This window comes from Athene cunicularia (genome assembly GCF_003259725.1).
Source record: "Athene cunicularia isolate RWA chromosome 4 unlocalized genomic scaffold, athCun1 chr4_part1, whole genome shotgun sequence".
NCBI classification, from domain to species: Eukaryota; Metazoa; Chordata; class Aves; order Strigiformes; family Strigidae; genus Athene; species Athene cunicularia.
In genome coordinates, this window is record NW_020799098.1 from 12,867,843 (window position 1) to 12,888,883 (window position 21,041).

Consider the following 21,041-nt stretch of genomic DNA (forward strand, 5'->3'; position numbering starts at 1 on the left):
TTAAAAGACTGCATTGTACAGGCATTTTAAAAATTATTTATCTTATTGCAAGATTAAAAGCTTCTGGTAGAGCAAATTAATTTTCACAAACTTCTGTTATAATGGTTCAGGGTTGTGAAACAATCATGTCTTATTGGAAATTATGCACGTGTTCACTTACTAACTTTTATTCTGATAGGGTCTATTTTTTTTACTGTTTTGATTTTTATTAAACACATGCTTAAAGACAGGATCTTTACGTATAGTGGATTTCTTCTCCATGGTTTTCCTTTGTAGTCATGAATCTTATACCACAGTGAATTTCTATGGAGATTACTATGTTCTTGTAAAAGCAGAATTATTACTTCAGTTGAGAATAAATAACAGGGAAAGATTTACCACTAATATCTTGATTTTATGCAAATGTTTTTAGTAATTTGGAAGGAAACCATGTATTATTCTGTAAAAACCTGTGTGCTGTTTTATATGGGTGAGAGGAGTCACATCTTTTTGTTGTATATCCAGGGCAGCATGTTTGAAAGCTACAGTGTGATGAAAGAACAAGTCAAAAAGGCGAAAGAGGAAGTCAAAATACAGCAAAAGGAATTAGAAAAATCGAAAAAAGAGGTAACCTCCTATTCTGATGTAATTCTGAGGAGGAAATTTTTTTTTATTTTTTGTTTTGTTACATGGCTGTTCTTTCTGCCAGGATTTAACTCTTTTATTAAACAGGGAAGTCTCTGATCTGCAGAACCAAAATGTACCTCTTAAATCTTTAAGTGATGAATTCACAGTCATTCATGATTGGCCAGAACTTCAAGTGATGCTACATTCCTCCAGCACAGTTTGATAGAAGCTGAGTGCTTTATTAAGCTTAACACAGAACAAACTATCTGCTGTGGCCATCTCTGGCCATGCTGCTTTCCTCCTCCTCACTAGGAATAAGGAGGAGTAGAAGGCTGTAGAAGCACTGAGGATTGTGGCAAACTTAAATTCAAAGTAGGTTTTGAATGAGAGGCAATATGATGTAAAATCTGACACCGTCAAGGGATCTTGTTATATTCAGTGGTGGTGCAAACCATGCACACTGCCCCTTCTCTTGACATCTGTGTAGTAAACACAAAGTCCAACACCACCTATATGGAGACTTGTTTGGATGGCTAGTTCTGTGCCTGTGTAAAGTAAATTTGCAGTTTTAATACCAACTGAGGAAGCTTTCAGTGTTGTGCCTTTCTGAATGCAAATGAATGTGTTTTCTTCCCAAAACTACAGTATAAGTAGAGAAAATGCAGCTCAGAAAAAATATAAAGGTGAACATGTGGAAGGATTTTTTTTTTTTCCCTCCTCCTTTTCATTTTTTGTTTTTTGACATTTCTCAGGAACACTTTTTTCCACCTAGCTGATAAAATTTTAATTTCCATTTGTTCTGAGGACTTTCAAAGACATAATCTCTGAAACTGTGAGTGCATTCACCACTGCTTTTTTAGCTTTATTCAGAATATTCAAGGTACCTTCAAATTCAAAAATCAATTTAAAATGAATCTATTTTTTTTTTGCATAGCTCTAGTTAGATATGTTTCTGTAGGATTTACTTTAAGAGTCTTACTAATGTCTTATAAGAAGATAGTAGTTTATTGTATAATTCCATTTATTTTAATCAATTTGCAACAATATAAATCTTGTGATATAGACATCAGTCTCAAGTCCATGATCGTAAACTTGTATTGAGAAATTATATCACTGCTAGACCAATTATACTCAGTAGTTTGACTTTTTTATTCTTCCTGTTAGGCTCAGAAGTGGTACAGAGAGCTTGGCTTTGCTGAAACAAGATATGAAGAAATCAAAACTCGTTTGACACAGGCTTTCTCAGAACTAGACCATCTTAAACAAGAGGCTGGGGACAAAATGCTTGGAAAGCAGCACTGCAAATTAATGGTCTGTATTTAAGTGGAATGGGGGAAAGCATATTCCTTGAGAGAGAGTTTTGGATGCAGAAACCCACTGTTGTTATTGGCAATAGATTTGAAGGGAGTATAGAGAACCTGAAGCCACTGGAGCTATAAACTTGAAAGTGAGCAGATATTATGACAGGTAGACCACCTGTCTGTAGGACAGTCCAAAGTCTGGGCTCTGCATGGGCATTATAGACACTCAGTTTTTTTAGGAGGACCCTTGACCTCTCTTTAGCCAGAGACATTTTCTGAGGCATGGAATTTTAGGTGGCCTTAAGGAAAGGTGTTGGAGGAGTCTCCAGTGTTCCCAATATTTGGCCTTTCTGCCTTCTAGCCCCGATTACTAGATTTGGACAGGCAAAATGAAGCTGTGATGCTGGGTGCTTTGTAGAGCAACTTCCACTGACAGCAAGGAGGTGGTGTGGATTAATGGGGACTGTAATGGACACATGAGGCCCAAATGTGCATCCCCAAAATCCAGGAGATTGTTCTATCACATGTGGGAGAGAAGGTCGCATTGGAATGTATTTATATCATAGAAATTCTGGTTTTGCTGTAAATGAAAGCTTTTTGAATTTTCAGGTGGTTGTGTGTCTTGATAAAGTTTTTATGTTTTCCACCAAAATGAAGTGTTTTATGGAAAGATTTGTAATTATTGAATAATCTACTGGAAGTAGCTTTCATAAAGATTTTTCAGCTAGCCCTGAAATTATTTCTGTGCTCCTTAACAGGAAAACTGCAAAGAAGAAATAGGCAACTTTTATCAGTTGGAAAAGCAATTTTGTAGCCACCTACAATATTTGCAAATTCAGTTTGAACGGGTTAGATGGATATGGCTTTGGAAGAAAATAAAAACAAATTCTGGAAATTGTAAAGATTCTTGGCTCAGTTCAGTTGCCTAAATGTCACTATCTATTCCATTTAAATGCCTTAGGACATCCTGGCTGAGGGTGTAGTTGGCCACCTGCAAGTCCTGTGTGGTTATTTCATATTAGCTTGTACACCCTCAGTGACACTATGTGCTGATGTTTAGACAACTGAATTCTGACTGTTAATTGAAATAAAGGACATTTTTATTGTATCATTATGATGTATTGGCATGTAACATCCTAAAACAATGAAATCTATTTCAAATAATAAGAAGAAACTCCCAAATTTTTTGAAAATAAATAGAAGTGTATCATGGTGCTTTGTTTAAGCTAACACAAGCTTTTGGGGGCATTTTCTGGCAAATGGAACTTTAAACCTTTTGTTTGGGGACAGTCTGGGGCAATTATTGCTTATTTTATTGGTCACTGAATTAGGATGTTAAATATTTCTATGACACATGGGAGTAAAACTCATCAACCTTGACAGAATATTTTTACATTGAAAAAAGTGCAGGTCAGCCTTTCTTTTGAAAAAAAGCCCACTGTAAAATCCCTCCAATAACTAACTTTTCATGTTAGCATTTATTAATCCATACTATATATTTGTGCAATATCGTGATGTTGTTTGATTTGTATCTAACTTCTTCATCCGATTTAATTACTTGCTGTAGGCTTATTGTCAAATTGTTGAGTACACATGTGTGTCATTCCAGTGTCAAAGATGCACTTCATGTACATCACAAAACTGGGTTTATCCTTTACTTACACTGATGACACAACTAATGTGCATGACTCAAGTTCATTGTGTCTTAACCAAAGGATATTGATTTTACTGGCACAATTAAGCAAATAGTACAGATAGAAAATAGCGTAGATATAGTTTAACAAAGGTAGTGACTGTATTTGAATAATTCTCTTTAGTTATTTCCCAGTCCCAGCTGATGGGTCCTTCACCCTTCTGGAGCTTGACTACATAATCTATATGTTAACTGGGACATCTGACAGAGGGATCATAAATAAACCTTACATGCCTCACTTCTGCTCTGAAAGTGCAGAAAACTGCTGTCAGGTCAGCAAAATGCAAAAGGAAAGAGGGAACTTCTCTTTGCCTTTAACCTACAAGCATTTTTTTTTATTTCCCCACCTCTTCTTCCACTAAGCATCTTCAATTAGGGACTGTTTCCATTTTTTTTATTTAACATACTTTTTGTGGGGGAAAGAAGAAGATGAGGAAAACACTATGTCTCAAACTCATCCTCAGATTTTTGTCACTGCAAGCCTTGTCTACTCAGTCTTGGTGTCCAACAGTTGCTATTGTTCTTTCTCTTAACGCAAGAGGGAGCCAGAATGTTTGGTACAAAGCATGACACAACTTGCTTGAATGATCTGCATAAAGGACTTGCTCTATTAGGAAGAACAGTATGAAATATTTCTGGTTTTACCTGTGTTGCAATGATGTTTTGCAGGCAGAGTTCTGCGATTTATCACTTCAGTTTGCTGTTTTCTATGAAACAGTGCCTTCAGTATATTGTAGTCACCAAGAGCATCAAAATTGGAAAGGCTGTCAGAAAGCAGGGGAAAGTTTAACTGTGTTGTTGTGTATCATAGCTGAATATTAGCTCTTCTATAGGTTGTCTCCATTTTGGTAACCATTAAAATCAAAGCACCTTCCTGAGTGTTTTGTCAGAAGGTTATATGGTTTTACTGCAGTATATCATAGGTCTGACTAGAGTTTTTTGGTTTAATCACTGAAATGTTTAATCTTTTAAACTTGTTTATATAGCATATAAACAATGTTAAACTTGTTTATATAGCATGTTATCAGAAATTTTGAGCAGCTGTGTGTATCAACTTAATATTTTTTAGTATGTTCACAATAGCATAAATGTTTTTCACAAGACTTTCTTCGCCCTCAGTTTTTTTCCTCATTCTTAATCCATATGTTTAATCTGACAGTGTCACTTCTAGAAGCTGACCTTATGATGCTGACCATCAATCTAAAGCTCTCACTAATCCTTTCAAGCTAAGTGCCTGAAATCGAAAAAAAAAATAATCAGAGAGTGGGGGAGGAGTTAAATTCAGAAGCTTCTCCTTCCACTTGTTCTGTACCACTGTGCTACATTTTAATGTAAGAAATATTTTCTTTATAAATATTTTTGAAATTTATAGTTAAAATCTGATTAGTTTTATTATCTCCCAAAACAAAAATCTAACTGGGAGAACAGAATTTTCTCTCTGAGATAAATATATGGAGAAAAATAAGGCGCATATTATACAGCAGTTGATAAGGAAACTGGGGACTTTTGAGTTCTATTCTTACTCCTGTGTGACCATAGGTTGGTCACTTAAGCTGTCTGTGCCCCAGTTTCCCCAAATATGAATTATTATAATGCAATACTTACCCTGAAGGAGCATTTTGAAATCCCAAATCTCAATCCTACACCTGCTCTCACAGGGGATCAAGAACTCCTTGCTCACAAACAGTTTTAAGATTAGTGCAAGATATTAGTGCTAATATGTTTATGAAGGTTTGAAGTCATATGGTTTATATCAGCTAATTTTTTTTTTTCTTACAAGATAGGTACGTATATTGAGTGAGAAGTTCTGTGCTCTCAAATATGATTGAAAATATTTTCATTATTTTGTACATCTAATTTGAAAATCTGTATATTTGCTATCTAGCCTGTGTCCACTGTGAAAGATGCCCAGGAAACAGAGACTAAAATAGCAAATAAGAGATTACAGCAGCAAGTGCTGACCTTGAAAGCCCAGCTCAGGGACCAGGCTGCATTGCAAAATCAGTTTCATGACTTGCAGAATGAAGTGGAACTCCTTCAGGCTCAGCTATGTGAAAAGGTATCATAAAGCTGCTTTCTGTGTGCTTAAGTGGGTGGACAAATGTGAACTTAGACTTCAGATTCTACCTCTTTCTTTTCAGATAACAGAACCAAAAGAGTATTCTTTCCTGGGAATGAGTCTGAGGATAATTAAATGGTTTCCAGGCATATAAAGGTACCCCTGACTTCAGAGAAATAAGGAAAAGATGTAAACTGCCTGGGTGTTCAGCATTATGGACAGATGATAGACTATAATATATTGTCACCAGTTTCTTCTATAATCCCAGTAGTGTAATGCAAGCAAAGCAGTGCTGAAATTTTTTACAGAGCCATCTTCTTGGCTTAAATTGTCAGGATTTTTAACATTCCCAACTCTCATGCACTATATCAGATTATGAAACAGTGAACTAGTGATAGAATTTTGATAGAGTTTTTTTTCTAACTTTTTTTGATCCAGCTGCTGGGGTTACACATTAAGAGTTTCCTTAATGCATTTTCAGTTAGCTGTGTGGTTTGTATTTTTATTAACTGACATAATTAAGCTGGTGAGAACCCCCATGTATACACAAGTGTACTTACGTGAGCAGTTTTATACTTGTGCATTATATTTCACCTGGCAAACTAGAGCAGGTACAGATGTTAACATTTGCAAAGCTACCACCTTACTGTGTGACAGCAAAGCTACTGCTGTCAGTGTGACTACAACTACTGAACTCAGGTGGAAACAAATTCCTGCTAGGACTAATTTTCCCTTAGATTATGTTTCCTATTTCTTTGGAAACCATCTTTCAAAAAGGGATTATACTTAAGATGTGAGCTAAATTCGAATTACCCATCATACTCTGAAGCAACTAGTAAATGGCATTTTCTCAATAGTATTCTTCATACCCTGATACAATGGGTGAACATACTTCTCCTCTGTCTTTCCTCTGAAATACAAGAGCTGATTTTATTCTCCCTATTGGGTGCAAGTTTCATCCTACTTCCTCTATGGTAAATTCTCCTGTCCTACACTTTTGGGTTTGGTTTTTTTGTTTGTTGCTTTTGGTTTTGTTGTTGTTTTTTTTTTTTTTCCTAGCCTTGTCAAGTGCTGGGATTTGCTTTAAACCAGTCCTGTACAGAGGGTTAGTGGCTTCTCTCAGGCATTGATTAGGATGCCTCTTAGCAGAATAGTGGTGGTGAAATGAAATTGTTTTGTAGTGTCTGGGGTCTGTAGTGATGGATGGTGCATATCAGATGGTAGGTGAGAAAGGGGTGAGACGTGCTATCCATATAAATGGGCAACTCCTATTTGTTCTCTTGCATTACCAAAATGTTTTGCTCCATGCCTCATCAAGAATTGAATGTCACCAGTGCAGAGACCTACTGCCAGCTTTATATTTGTTCCTGTGGTGCTGGTGCAATGTAAAGACATGTCTCTCCCATCCTATCTACTCTGTTTCTTCCCAAGACCACAATTTATTAGTTGAGGACCATGTGACCTCTTTAATCATAACTGAATTCTCATAAAAGGAGTCTTTTTCTGATGCATATATTTACTGTAGACTTTATAGAAGTGTAAATTGTCAAGCAAAATGAATGCAAAGGAATCTGTACTTTATTGACAAATAATACTGTATTGATTCATAATAGAAAAGGATTTTGCCTGCCAGGATATTATTTGTGGGTTTTTTGAATCATCAGAAATCAGGTTTCCCATGAATAATAAACATTTTAATCATAAGGTACAGACTAGGTCATCTAGCTCACCGTGGCTCACCACCTAATAGAGGACATGCATCGATTGTGTCAGAGTAGAAAGTTATTGATGTTCACTTTCCAGAGCTGTGGAATACACATGCACAAAATCCCTCCTCATTTCTCTCATTCTACAATATAATATAGATTAAAAAATGGAAGATTCACAGAGTAAATGGGAACATGAGTGCATACTGAAGAATACCAAGTCTTTAATGTGATACTGCTTTAATGAAATAACCTCAACTGATATAGGGCTCTATCTAAAAACATCCAAAAGCCCTTAGTAATACATAAGACCAACGTTAATGATAGCAGAGTAGAGCTTGTGTGCCAAGGCCTATCCGTGATACAGGCTCACAGACATACAGACATGCGAAGTGTACACCTTGGAAGTCAGGTCTAAAACAAATATCAAAAAACTGCTACAGTATTTCAGAATGACTCGAATAAATTGATGTGGAATGTTTTTCAACCTTTCAGGGAAAAGAACTTCAGAAGAGAAGGTCTGAAGAGAAGTTGACACTGGCTCCTCTGAAGGTATTTCCCTGAAAGCTGATGCAGGAACTACACAAAGGTGTATCCCTTTGCTTACAGGCTTCCATGCATGTGCCTGCATTCTGCAGCTGCCCCTGACTTAGATTTTTGCTACTGGACTTTGGGCAAGGGACTATTACTATGGGTACTCTTCAGCCTGTCAAAAGGGGGGCCACGCACATGGAAAGAGAATGTCTCTTTCCAGTTTATCTGTGCATGTATTGTTGCTGCGAGGTGCAGACACCTAATGGCCTAGAATGTAAGAATGCAATCTAGAGCTTTGGGTCAAAACATGTGAAATTACAGATCAGACACAAAATATGATCTTGCAGTCTCAACAGGGAGTGAAATCAATGTATATGTGTTCATGCCACATAGGCTAAACTGGCTTGCCTCATGCGAAAGTGCCAGGAAAGGAACAGCTTCATTACAAGGATGCATGGAGAATTTCACAGGCGAGGAATTATTAACTCTGCGTTTGATGAAGAGGTGAAAAACTTGGTGAATGATATGGCCCTGGCAGAGTACACAGTCACTTTTACACCAATGTGTGATCAAGAGGTAAGTGTTTGTACTTCCTTGTAGGATCTTCCCATTTCCACTACTGTGAATGTATCACAGTGTCAGTGATTTTATTTTTTTAGAGTGTTCAGTAAGATTAAATGTGTAGTTATAAAATGTATTTCAGCACAATATAAATATTGCTTCAGACAAGTCAGTGGAGTTGACTGTTTTACTGCTGTTTTGGTCAGGGTTTGAATATTCTGGAGCTTATCACAAAGTATGTCAGGGCTCCCTGCAAAAAAACCCCTCCCTGATATTTTTGACACGGTATCATACTGGATAATGCAGCACATAATACTCAATTTCTCTTTAAATATGAATTTTGCATTTCCTTCATGCACAATGCATTGTCTCAGATTTTTGAAGAAATCAGAAAAAAAAAAACCGTCTACAGTGCTACAGTGAATCATTTTAAGATTTCAGTCAACTCAGTGGACATTCATATTCAAAAAGGAGTTACTTGTGTTTTGCTGGCAAGATGAAAGTGGTACTCATGGGATACATTCTGCTTCACACCTGGTTCTGCTCAACATTATCATTAGTAGCTTGGATGCTAGGAGTATACTTCATATTTTTGGAGTAGCATCTACTTGAAGACATTCTTAAGGACAGAAATCTGAATCTGGCAACCTGGAGAAACAGATATTCCCTTGCAGTACTTCAGTAACCTTCAAACGAGCTCTTTTTTCCCCTTTGATTTTCTCTCTCCTATTATTTTAAACAAAGCCTATAAAAAAACCCCAAACAATATTTAGTGATGTTTGTGGCAACTATACTCAAGTAGAATCCTGCTGGCTAAAATGAGCAAAAAAATATTTTGTGTTACACATTTGTAACACATTGTGAAAGTGGCTGCCTACCACAGCAGGACACAGAACCTAGTTTCATGCTATGTTTTGTACTTTGGCTAACACAATGCACTGCAAAATGAGTACATAAAAATTACTTTTTTTGGTGACACTGACATCTGTTTTTCATGGAGAGAAGTAAAGATGCCTAGAATGGTCATATAGGAAATTTCCAGCATTATTTTTCTGATTATTTTGCATTTTTACACACAAAGTGGTATTCTCTATCACTCTGAAGCTTATTCTTCCTGTGTTATTAAGGGTTGCAAGCTATCACTCAGTCATACTTGTTTCTGTGGCAAGCAGTAATTTAACTGAATGTTAAGGAAAAGGTAGATTGATTCCTGGTTGCAGGACAGGTCAGGATTCTCTGTCTGGCTATGTCTCCTTTGAGTATGTCAAGTCTGAGTCCACCACTGCCTCACCCAAGCTCACACTGAGAATTAATGTTTTATGTGACAGTAGTTAGTAACTCATCTGTCAGAAGGGAGATAATACTTCACTACCCTCAGACATTTTCTCAGACATTGCTGTGATAAATGAGCATTAGTGTAAAGCTTCCCAGTACGATAAATATCAAAATACTCTGCACACTCACAGTGTCTCCCTCATTGTCTAATTATCACAAAACGTAGCAGCTCCAGCAGGAGAGAATTAGATTGAATCTATATTTTGATGCCCAAATTTTGCAATGTAGGAGCCCCACATGCAATCCACTGCTTCAACAGATATTTAGCTATTCATACCAAGTGGAGCACAAACCCCTTCCCATAGTATCCAGCACCATAGTGCCCTGAGGTCTCACTTAGGTTCAGGCACACTGGGATTCAAGCCTGGTGTTTTTGATCATGCAGAGAACAGGATAGCTCTTGCTGGGCTCCTTGACACTGAGCTTTGGACCATTCTAGTCTGTGATAAGTAATTCCATGCGTAACAGGGGAAACCTTTCCTGCCAAGACAGATCTGTTATGTATGTTCTTATGAAAAATTTAGGTTTCTATGGATCAATTTTTCAAGAAAACATTTCAGTGAGGAAATGTCCAAGTGACACTGCTTCTAATTTAATAAATAATAGTTACAATAAAAGACCATTTCATATTCATGTGATACATTTCTTTCTTTTTAAATGCTGTACTGAATTCTGTAGACATATGTTAAACTGAGCTGACTTTTCATCTTTGAGGGTTCATTTTTTGCATTTCAACTCTTATTCTCACTGTAATTCACATCTAAGATTCAAGGCGTATTCCCAGCTTTTACTCAAATAAAACTACCTTGAAAGCTCATTCCCTTCCTTCCCCTCAGATTTTCACTTCTAAATCATTCTTAACATTTGAACACTTCTAGAGAAAATCTGGTGGATTGATGCTTTTGTTGTTATTGTTGTTTTTTCCTTCTTAAATTAAAGATTTGCAATTAGCTTTATTCATTTCTGGACCCAGTGACAAATGGAAACCTGTCACACACTGGCAGCAGACCTGCCTGCTTTGGCTTACTGATAAATTTCAGCTGAAAGTTTGCAGTGATGCATGAAGGGCTGATCCAGAGCCCTTTGAAGAAAAAGGAACTCTTTATTCAGTTCAGTGCCTGGTCTTTTGTAGTTCAGTAAAAATATTTGTGTCTGGTTCTCAGAAGAAAATATATTTTAAAATTCTTTTAAGAACATATTTTTTTCATCTCTACATAGAATTGCATGTGGATTGGCTAGATCTGCCTTAGCTGTGTGCTAGGAAGCTCCAGCTTCAGTGGAGGGCTTACGGGCATCAACTCATGCTTATAAAAAAAAAAGAACTTCAGTTCTTTGCTCATTCAGGGTGCAATGGATGATTGGTCATTCTCTTCTGTTTGCCAGAAGTATTTTCTTCCTAACACTCATCCCAATTAAAATACTAAACCACAAAGGCAGTGTGATGTAAAACCAATCATCTTTGGAGCTTCTCTTCAGACTTTCAGTGTTCAAGACTGTTCTCAGACACGATAAATCACTGTTGTCACAGTTGCTTTCTTTTGCTGATTTGCACTAACTCAAGACTTCAAATCAGTTCAGTTTAGCAGAGCAGCGTGCATTTGTGTTTTGTCATTCTTGATTATTTTAACAGCCCAGTGTTACATTCAAAGGTTTTTGAGTGAGAAATAAAATTTGCTTGAATCATGTAGTATCACATGATTTTGTTCCAGCAATGTACATTTCACCGAGGCTTGATATACACTAGAGCAATATGTTCAGAAAAGAAAGTCAATTTTCCTTCACTTAATATTCTTTTCAAGTCCCTGTAAAGAGCACTAGATTTTGAATTACTTTTCCTCACCATAAAACTGTACACCATGAAGCTCTTTATATGTAATTTAGTTTGAGTAATTTAGTGGAATTTAATTTAATTTTAGTTTGTTTTATGATAATAAACATACGACTGCACAGAGTGGAGTTTATTCTTTTTCAACCAGAGAAAACAGCTCTGTGGCTGTACTGAAAGCAAAAATTGTATGCAGAATGATGAAGAAAAACTGCCTTTCCATTTTGAAAAAAACAGTCTTTTGGGGAGCCGTAGGAATGACAATGTATGTCTAACATGGGCTTGAAATTTTTTGAGGCATGAAGAAGTTAATTTCTAAACCTTTGTGGTATATTATCCTTTTAAAAGACTTGAAGGGATAAACCACTGGAGCCCCTTGTAATGGAGTGATAATAAATTTGGGCAACTGAAATAATTAAAACCTGTCTTATTTTGTGTTTGGAAAATGAAAAGTATGTCTCTAAAGAGGATACATTCCAGGGACAAGGGCCACCTCCAACGGGCGTGCATGGCACTCGGCACAGTGCCATAGCTGGGATTTACATGCCCAATATCAGAGACAGAATATCTGGCCATTTTTGGCCTTTTGTTGTGTCCCATTTTAATAATCTTTTAATGCTGATTTTCTTTAATTGTAGAGGCCTTAGCCTCATCTTTCTTTTCTTGCTGCTGTAGAATTAATTAATGGACATTATTAACAGTTGTTTTTCTGCCTTTCCCAGTGGGAAGTACACAACCACACCATTCATCAACTGATGTTAGATATTCATGCTCACTAAACATCTGACAAAAGGACTGGGCTTTGCAAAAGCTGCTTTACTTGGGTTGGTAACAGTGCAAAGCAAGAGAAGATGCTTCAGATAACTAATAGGAAATGTGAAAGAGGCGGCTCCATTTTTTTTTTCTGGTTTTTAGGTGCCTACTTGCAGTTTAAGAAACATCTTTACCCAGTTTGACGAGCTTGAACATGAGGCTGTGCCCATGCTGCTTTTGATATATTAGAGAACCACACAGAGGAGCAAGTGAGCTTGGCTTGCCTTTCAGATGGGCTCATTCCAGACAGAGCACCTGTGCTGTAATTTGCGGCCTCTTCTCTCTCTTTTAGGGTGTGTGTGGAGAAACAGGAGTATGTTCGGTTCTTTCCCTCAAATGACTGAGGCAACAGCCTCTGTCCAGAACTGATGGCTGTAATGGACAGTGCTGCTGTACTCATTCACTTCCATTTCTCTTGCACTGGAGGCTTTGTCTTGATGATATTTTTTATCTATTCTTTCCATAGTGGATCTGAAACCTCTGTGGCTATTTGCCCTCATTTCTCAGAGCTGAGAGGGAACTTGTGCAAGGGATATAGGGATAAATGGTAGTGCTTTTGATGCTTTTCATGGAGTCATCTTAAACCATATGGATGGAAAGCTCCAGGCAAAGAATGTGCCCAGTTTAGTGAATTGTTTTACAGAATAGGGAATAAATGTGCACAACAGTGTAGCTTAATCCTCATTTTTTTTTTTTTTTTTTTTTTTTTTTTCTCCACTACTTCTACTCATTTCTTTGCAAGAAACCACTTACTGCTTTCCTGTGAATCATATTTGAAGGAAACAGACTTGAAATAACAGTTTCTGATGCTCTCCTTAAAATGATTTGTGCATGGCTGGTGAGATCAGAAGCTTTTCTGGCACTGAGGGTGAGATACATTTCATGTTTGATGTCAGTATTTCAGACAATCACATCTATAGTAGTTTATCTATTTCTTTTCATAGTTAGTGGAGAGAAAGAGGTACTTACAAGGAGGTATCCTGCCCATTTTATGTATCTGCTTTAGATAAAGTGAGAAGAGTTATAGAAGTTGGGCTCAATTTTTAGTGAAAGGGGCCAGGAGGAGATATGTTTTGGTCAGATGAGTCTCACCCTCAGAAGGGAGAATCAGTTTAAATTTGGACTTTCAGTCTTTTGGGGACAATGCTGATCAAAACCAAGGGACCTTTCAAGACAAAGTGTTTTGCAGGAAGAGGCATCTTTTCCTGACATTACAGAAAATGTGACTTGAGTACCTGGAATTCCAAAGGGGTGAAGAGATGGTGATTATTATTTAGCAATTTTTTAAAAGAGTAAAATCCATTAATGAGAGATATGTTATTTTTGACCTTCAGAAAGGTTAATAAAAATACTGAAGGGTATAAAATACAGATTTAAAACAATTAAGGGCATCCTGGCCTTTCCAGTGAAATAACTGATAAAGGTGTTAATTATGTAAATGGATGTTTGTATAGTGCCTCAATAATTTGTGATGGCCGAGGAGATGGTACTCAAGGTTAATGTCATTTTAAAGTAAAATTGGGTTTCGCTGACAAACATTGAGATCTGTTTCCTGGCTGCATACATAATATAGATATTTCAGCAGTGGTTTTTGCTCTAATTCATGGGCAGGAGTGTGCATTTGACTAAAACAGTAAATGCAAGTAGAGTAACAGTCATGATTAAAATAAGAAACCTTTAGAAACTAAACTTCCTTTTTTTTAGAATTAAATGATTTAATTTTAATTAGACGAATTAAAATGATTTATTCTTCTCTCTGACACCACTGTCTTTTTATTTTTGTAATGTTGGGGAAAGATGATGGGTTTTGCTTTAATGTCAATCCTTTCTAGAACTTGTCATTATGCAAGTTTACACTTATTCAAGTTTGGTGGAATATCACAATATTTTAATTTCTTCCTAGGTGGGGTAATTTGTGGAAACTTGAGAGGAAAGCAAAAAATATAAAAGGAATACAGAATCAATATTGTGTGGGAAAAAAAAAAAAAAAATTAATGTCTGGATATTGAGATAAAATGCAGGATTTTTGCTTAGCTACATCCATAGTGCTATAGAAAATATGATCTTTACTGTTTCAGTGTTTCACAGAATCTTATGAAACACTGAAGATGAGTCTTTTTGAGAGAATCATACCAACTTTCAAATATAGTGCAGATCATACTGTGAAAACTTCATCAGTGTAGTAAGAGCTTCACTCATTAGGGTTTGCATTAAAACACCTTTCTACTGCGTTTCAGTACTTCGGCTGCACCAGGATTTGGTGATCCCAAGAGGCAAAAGAGTGTCTGGGTTGAACAGTTGAAGGAAAGGAAAGACCTTACGAGGAGGTTATTTTTTCTAGAAATTAAATGTGCCAGTGTCACAGCTTTGATTTGGTGCTGTATTTTTTTTCTGATAGCATTACCAGCTCTCCTGACTACGAGGATGGTGATTTGCCTTTGCATGGGTCACTGAGCTCCAGAGCTTATTCTGCTCCTGCTGACTCTCATCTATCACCAGAGATATCTCTAACTGTGCTTCCTGTAGTGAAGAAATTCTCATCAAATAATTTTAAATCCAATCTCTTCATGCCTCAAAACATTTCAGGGCTGCCCTTTGTAACCCTCCATCACTTTCAGCCAGGCAGCATTTTTCATGAGTGCTGGGGAGAGATACTTCACTCATAACCTTGGTTAGAAACCAAGGACTTCTGACACCACCTTTAGCTTCTGATTTTATAGGGAAATGTCCAAATGTATAGCTTTCACTTTCCAACTGATCTGTGCCTCTGATGCTAGGATATCTATCTACATGCAGGTGAGGTAGATAATGCTCATTAAAGATGTAGAGAGCAAACCTTATATATTTCTTTAAGTAAAATGTGTTTTATACTCAGTAACCATTCCTGACCTGGCATATTTATAGCATTTGCCTTTCTGGAGCTTTTGCAAGAGGACTAATGACAATGAGGTAATAACTCGTAATCAGAGCTGGGTCTGCTCAGTTTGAGGAAGAGAAGGCTGAGGGGAGATCTTATCACTCTCTACAGCTACCTGGAAGGACATTGTAGAGAGGTTGGTGCTGGTCTCTTCTCACAGGGAATTAGTGACAGAACAAGAGGAAATGGCTTTAAAGTCCAACGGGGGAGGTTCAGACTGGACATTAGGAAAAAATTTTTCACAGAGAGTGGTCAGGCAGTGGAATAGGCTGCCCAGGGAGGTGGTGGAGTCACTATCCCTGGATGTGTTTAAGTTAAGGGTTGTTTAGATGAGATGCTGGGGGAAATGGCGTAGGGGAGAACTGTGTAGAGTAGGGCTGATGGTTGGACTTGATGATCCCAAGGGTCTTTTCCAACCTGAATGATTCTGTGATTCTAAGAGTTGATGAATACAGGATTCCTTTTTAGACAGATGCAGGAATGCTTCACATTTAAAATAATTGGTATATTATATTTTTCCTATTTTGGTAGATGTAGCTTATTTACATTTAATTTCTGTGAACATTTATTGTAATGAATTCATCCAAGTGGCTTCCACTAATCCAAAATAAACTGTTGGAGGACTTCATCTAGCTTGCATTTCTTAAAGTTAGATTTTCTCTTGCAGATGCTGCCTTCTTCCACAGACATTTCACAGGCCACTGGACAACCAGAGGATCATGAGACATATGTCAAAGTGAATGGGATGACTGGGTCAATACCTGCAAACTCTCAGGAAGAGGTGGATAGCATCCACAGTCCTGCCATCACTCCAGAGGTGTATGCTGGCTCTCCTATAAAATTAACAAGCCCAGAGAAGATCATATCCTTGCATTCAGAACTAAGACAAAACTATTGCAAAAATTGCCAGGTCAGTAAAAATTTTCTCATAGTTTTTAGTTTAGTCATATCTATTATTCTTGGAAGTCATTTTATAGATACTATAGATATTTGAATGATTGCTTCCAGAGATGCACAGCTGATTGTTAGTTTAACCAAGCTGAGGATGATAAATGCTTAATGTTTTTCATTATGCATTTTCTTCCCCATTGTTTAGGAATGGCTTGGAGCTTGTAAAAATAATTAAAAGATTTTGTTTTCATCATGGTGTACTCTCTGGTAAGATCATCTTTGAAAATTTTTGGATGTTTAAAAAAAAAAAAGTTGTTATGTTGATCTTGTCCTACCTTTTTTTCCTCCAATTCTTTTTTTTTTTTTTTTTAGTGATCCAATTATTCCTATGCCCTGAAGCTCGTTATAGTAATTTCCATTAACTGCAGGAATCCTGTTAAGAACAGAACTGATCAATTGCAATTGCATTTGTGACAGTCTGCTGCTAAACTAAAGACGCAGGAGATGTCACCCTCTCTGAGACAACATAACATCTCCAGAATTGTGTGGAAACAAAATTCAAGTATGCAATTACTTGAGCCAGTTAACTACAGTAGTTACCAATATTACTCTAATCTACAAATAAATGTAATAAAACAAGTAAAAGCATAGTTTTTTATTTTGACATTAATAGTTGAAAAAATCATGCAAGATATTGAAGTCTTCTTTTAGTTAAGAAATTTATTATACAGAGAAATAGTGACTCAGAATTCTGACAACATGTTATTTAGTCCAGGGGATATATGTGACAGTTCAGATCCAGTTTCCTGGTTATTTTCTCTATCACAGTCACATATAAAAAGGATCAATGAAAATACTGTCATAAAAGAAAATTATTATGGAGAGCAGAATGCAAGTAACTCTTTGATTGTCCTGATCTTTGTAAACTCAGGGATTATTTTTTTATGTACACCACATGAGCTTAAATTAAATCCCAGTGAGAGCATGACACAGGCCTACTGTACAATTATATGGGAAGCTACAGCTGAAATCAGCCACAAGGCACAGAGTGGCCTCTTTCCATATAACATACAGCAACACACTGGGACATCCGAAGTTATGTTTTCTTTTCTTTTTTCCTGCTCAGATGCCTTCAGTTGTCTTCAACTCAAATCCAAAGGCTGACTGCAACCTACCCATGATCCACAAGGAAACTCCCTGGCCTCTGCTGTCAAGGGTGAAGGATGCACAGGCACCTCCAGAGCATAGTGCTTTCTGGGCCACGAAGGGGAGGGGTCGGTTGTTGAAATGTGATGATGCATTCTGGGGTCATATAGGAAATCAGCATGCAGGTGCTATTCCCCAGGGAGTGAAACAGAAAAATGCCATTATGAATAAGGCATGGCTCTCTAGAGAAAAAACAGATGGCTCAAGCTCAGCTACCACAGCAAAAAGCTATTTGTCAGACATGTTGTCAGCAAGTAATAAAGGTCAAAATCCTGTGGGGAGAAATCAGCTGCATGGGAAAGAATAAAACCCGCAGAAATAAAACAAGGTAAAGGATCATAGCAATGAGATCTTCCCATTGTTATAAAAGTACTAACCGTTTTTAAAAACAAAGATATTTTACTGGTTAGCATGACCTAGCAACTAGTTTGAGATAACTGGAGAATTTACATGAAAAATAGCTGTGATACTTTTTATGATCAAAACTTAAGAGTGTTTGAGGTCACTGGATTTTTCAGTAGCTGAGCTGTCTCCCCATTTTCTTTTCAATTCTTGTTTGTGATTTGCTTTTCTTTTAACTGAGACAGTGAAACACAATCTATTAAATCACTCTTTTAGGTATAACTCATTTCTTCAGTGTGCAGTGGCAAGTTCTGAAAGAATACCTGCTTTGCATGACTGTTCCCTCTGAGATCTAAGGAAATGTGATGTCGTGAACTTCCTAGAAACCCATTTTACAGAAATTGGGAGGTAGTTTTGCTGTTAGTGTTTCTTTAGTGTCTTGGGATTTTTTATTTTTTTTTTAAGATGACATAGCAGCATACTCCTGTAGGTGGTAGTATCTGTAAAATAGCATCCTTCAATTGTTACTTTTAAGTAACAAATTGCAGCTTAACTTGAGTAGTTTTACTGGGCGTGTTCCCAACCACTTTCTTTAGGTGACCACTTGGGCATCACGAGTACAGTAACATCTGCATTGAAGGGATGGATGATTCGGACTGCACCCTGTGCTGCCAAACCCCTACACCTACAATAGTGACAAGTGGATGTTGTGCCAGGCCACCTGCACTAGCAGAGATGTGACAGTTCTTCCTCAGAGTCTGGCTCAGAAATAGTTGTGTCTGGGCTGCATAAACCTTTGATGAAGGCTGGTTATGAGAGGGAAGAAGAGAGTGTGTCTGTTCAGGTGCTGCTGTGCACTATCACCGGCTGACTCTGGGAAGTTTAACTGAGCATGGTTGTATATTCCCTAAAACATTGATTTTTACTGACTAACCAGAGTTAATACTTTGGGAAAACCGCCATTATTCACATGTCCCAGCTATCTTTATTTTTAATCACTTTTATTAGAAAAGGGCATTTTTAACAGACAGTAATATGTGGCACTGTTCCTGTGCTTTTCCTCTGCCTCTACTGATTACCCGTTTGTTCATAGTATGTTACTACTTTGAAGCTGCTTTTTGGAAGCCAGAAACAAAATGACTGGTTTTGAAGAAATATTAATGCACACACTCACACTTTATTGCAGGAAACCCATTTTCCTTTGCTCATTAAGGTAGCAGTGCAATTGCTTACAACAGTAACTGAATTGGTGTTCATCCAACATATCTTTAGAAAATACACACCAGATGCCAAGGGGAATAATAGCCCCTGAAGTGATGTTTGGGAGTGCTGTCTTAAGTAGAGGAGACACCAGTGAGGTTCCAAAACCTGGGTTTCTGCTTTCATCTGTCTTTCTCTTCTACCTAATGTCTGGCCAGCACTTCTGAAGATAGATATACCTGATACCCAGCCACCAGCTGCCTTCTTAAGATATTTTGATGTGGAAAAACACTGGAAATATTTGACATGGCAACTTTCATATTGATAAAATGATGTTTTAAGAATTAGCACTTGTAAGAACTTTTTTGGAGCTTTATCTTTTTCACAGAAAAATACAGGGCCTAGAAGTTAAGGCTGGAAGTCAGATCATAATGTGCTCTAATAATAAGACTATTAAAAATAATACCCTGAGATAATAATATCAGTCTTTGTTATCCTAGTGTAGCTATCTACTTTGTGATTGGGTCTGTAGTAACTTACCATGAAGTTAAAGCCTTTCACAGTGCAGTCCCTTTCTATCAAAGACAAGTGTGATTTATTTTAAAATATCAGGCTTCATTTTAAGCTAATTAGGTTATTTGGCCCCATTCTTACTCCTTCTGGAATTAATAATTTCCTGAGCAAGGGCTGCAGACACACACAGGTGTAGATGGGGAAACAGACACTTGCAAGCATATTACCTGTGTGGGAGGACTGTAATGCAAAATGGACTCAAGCAATTTCTCATGCTAATGTATTCTGTACTGGCACTTTGTAGCTTTGCTTCACAAATCACAGATTTCAGTTAAATTCCTGTAGCCCCTTGTGTTCTTAATTTTTAAAGACATCTATTCTTCCTACTCCTAGAAATCATGGTTTAAATGTGTGCAGATACCACAGTTGTCTTTTGGACAGCTGTTTCAGCTGCTTTTCATTTCCCTTAAGTCAAAATGCAAGATTTTAGACACCACAGTGGAGGAATGCTGGTGATTTAACAGCAATCCATTTGGAGTGCTGCATGCAACAGCATTAGAAAAGGTGGATCAGTTTTCTTTTTTAAACTTATGTCCAACTCCTTTTTTTCCCACTATTGAATAGGCAAATGAGAAGTGATAGTCAAATTATGCTAAATAATTATGCACTAATTGATGTACAAGAAGATTAGATGATGCATTGCACTATCAAACAAGGTCCTTCGAGTTCTTCAAACACAGTCATTTACAGAAACCAGCTTCAGGATGTACAGTGGTAGGCCAGATGGTTCGTATATTGGTGTCCTGCCAAGCTGAGGTCCTTTGGGAGTCTGAGCCTGATGAATGACTCATACAGAATAATTAATATTGCCCCATAAGATGTAAATGATTTGTTTCTTTTTTGAAATTGAGGATGATCAATAGCAATGTGCTTACAGAATATATATGAACAATTGACTTGTATTGAATCACTGATGAGCTGCTGTTTGTCATCCATGGACCCGAGTCAAATGGCATTATCTGTACTTGACTGGATGATCAGGACACTTGAAAGGAAGCTGGACAACAGTGTGCTTCCTACCGACAGACGCTTACTGAGCCTGCTTCCCATTCAGACTCTTTCACTTACAAAGAACTTGTTTAAAACAGAAAACTATTTGCTAGGATCAATAGTTCACATCAGACAACTGTCTATTAACCTATTCAGGCTATATGTGCCCAGTTCTTTTTTTCTAGACCTAAACTCCCAGTATTGAAGTCAAAATATCTCAATTTGGCAGTAGTCATCTCTTTTCTCTCTAGTTCTAACAGAAGTATTACTTAGAATATAAATGCAATACATGGAAGTAGTAATCTGAAATGGTGATAGTGCTTTTAAAGGCTGTGTGAAAGATAAAATTTAAAAGAAAATGCGCTGTGTACCTGAGGCTACAAATGCACTGTAAAGTAGTTTGTATACCCATTGGAGGAGGAATTCGAATTTGAAAATCAAAAAACATTGGAAGGAACATCCATTCTCCTATGACAATTATAAAAAATA

The 21,041-nt window shown here is 37.1% G+C and overlaps 1 protein-coding gene across 10 annotated transcripts in view; it reads left to right on the top strand.

The window, feature by feature from the left end:
- Positions 1-21,041, top strand: part of C4H4orf50 (chromosome 4 C4orf50 homolog) — a 79,579-nt gene that overhangs the window by 17,919 nt on the left and 40,619 nt on the right. For 6 of the 10 annotated variants that reach the window (XR_003398195.1, XR_003398193.1, XR_003398190.1 and 3 more), the window contains 7 exons: positions 505-606; positions 1,771-1,917; positions 5,486-5,659; positions 7,861-7,917; positions 8,293-8,475; positions 16,018-16,260; positions 17,368-17,775. Coding sequence is in view for 4 of the 10 variants with exons in the window: in XM_026846677.1 (XP_026702478.1) it covers positions 505-606; positions 1,771-1,917; positions 5,486-5,659; positions 7,861-7,917; positions 8,293-8,475; positions 16,018-16,260; positions 17,368-17,754 (1,293 nt within the window). In the remaining 6 variants the exon portion in view is untranslated. Of the gene's footprint in view, positions 1-504; positions 607-1,770; positions 1,918-5,485; positions 5,660-7,860; positions 7,918-8,292; positions 8,476-14,831; positions 15,305-16,017; positions 16,261-16,446; positions 16,509-17,367; positions 21,017-21,041 lie in introns of those variants that run through there. The other 4 variants (XM_026846677.1, XM_026846678.1, XM_026846676.1 and 1 more) reach the window with 4 other exon arrangements.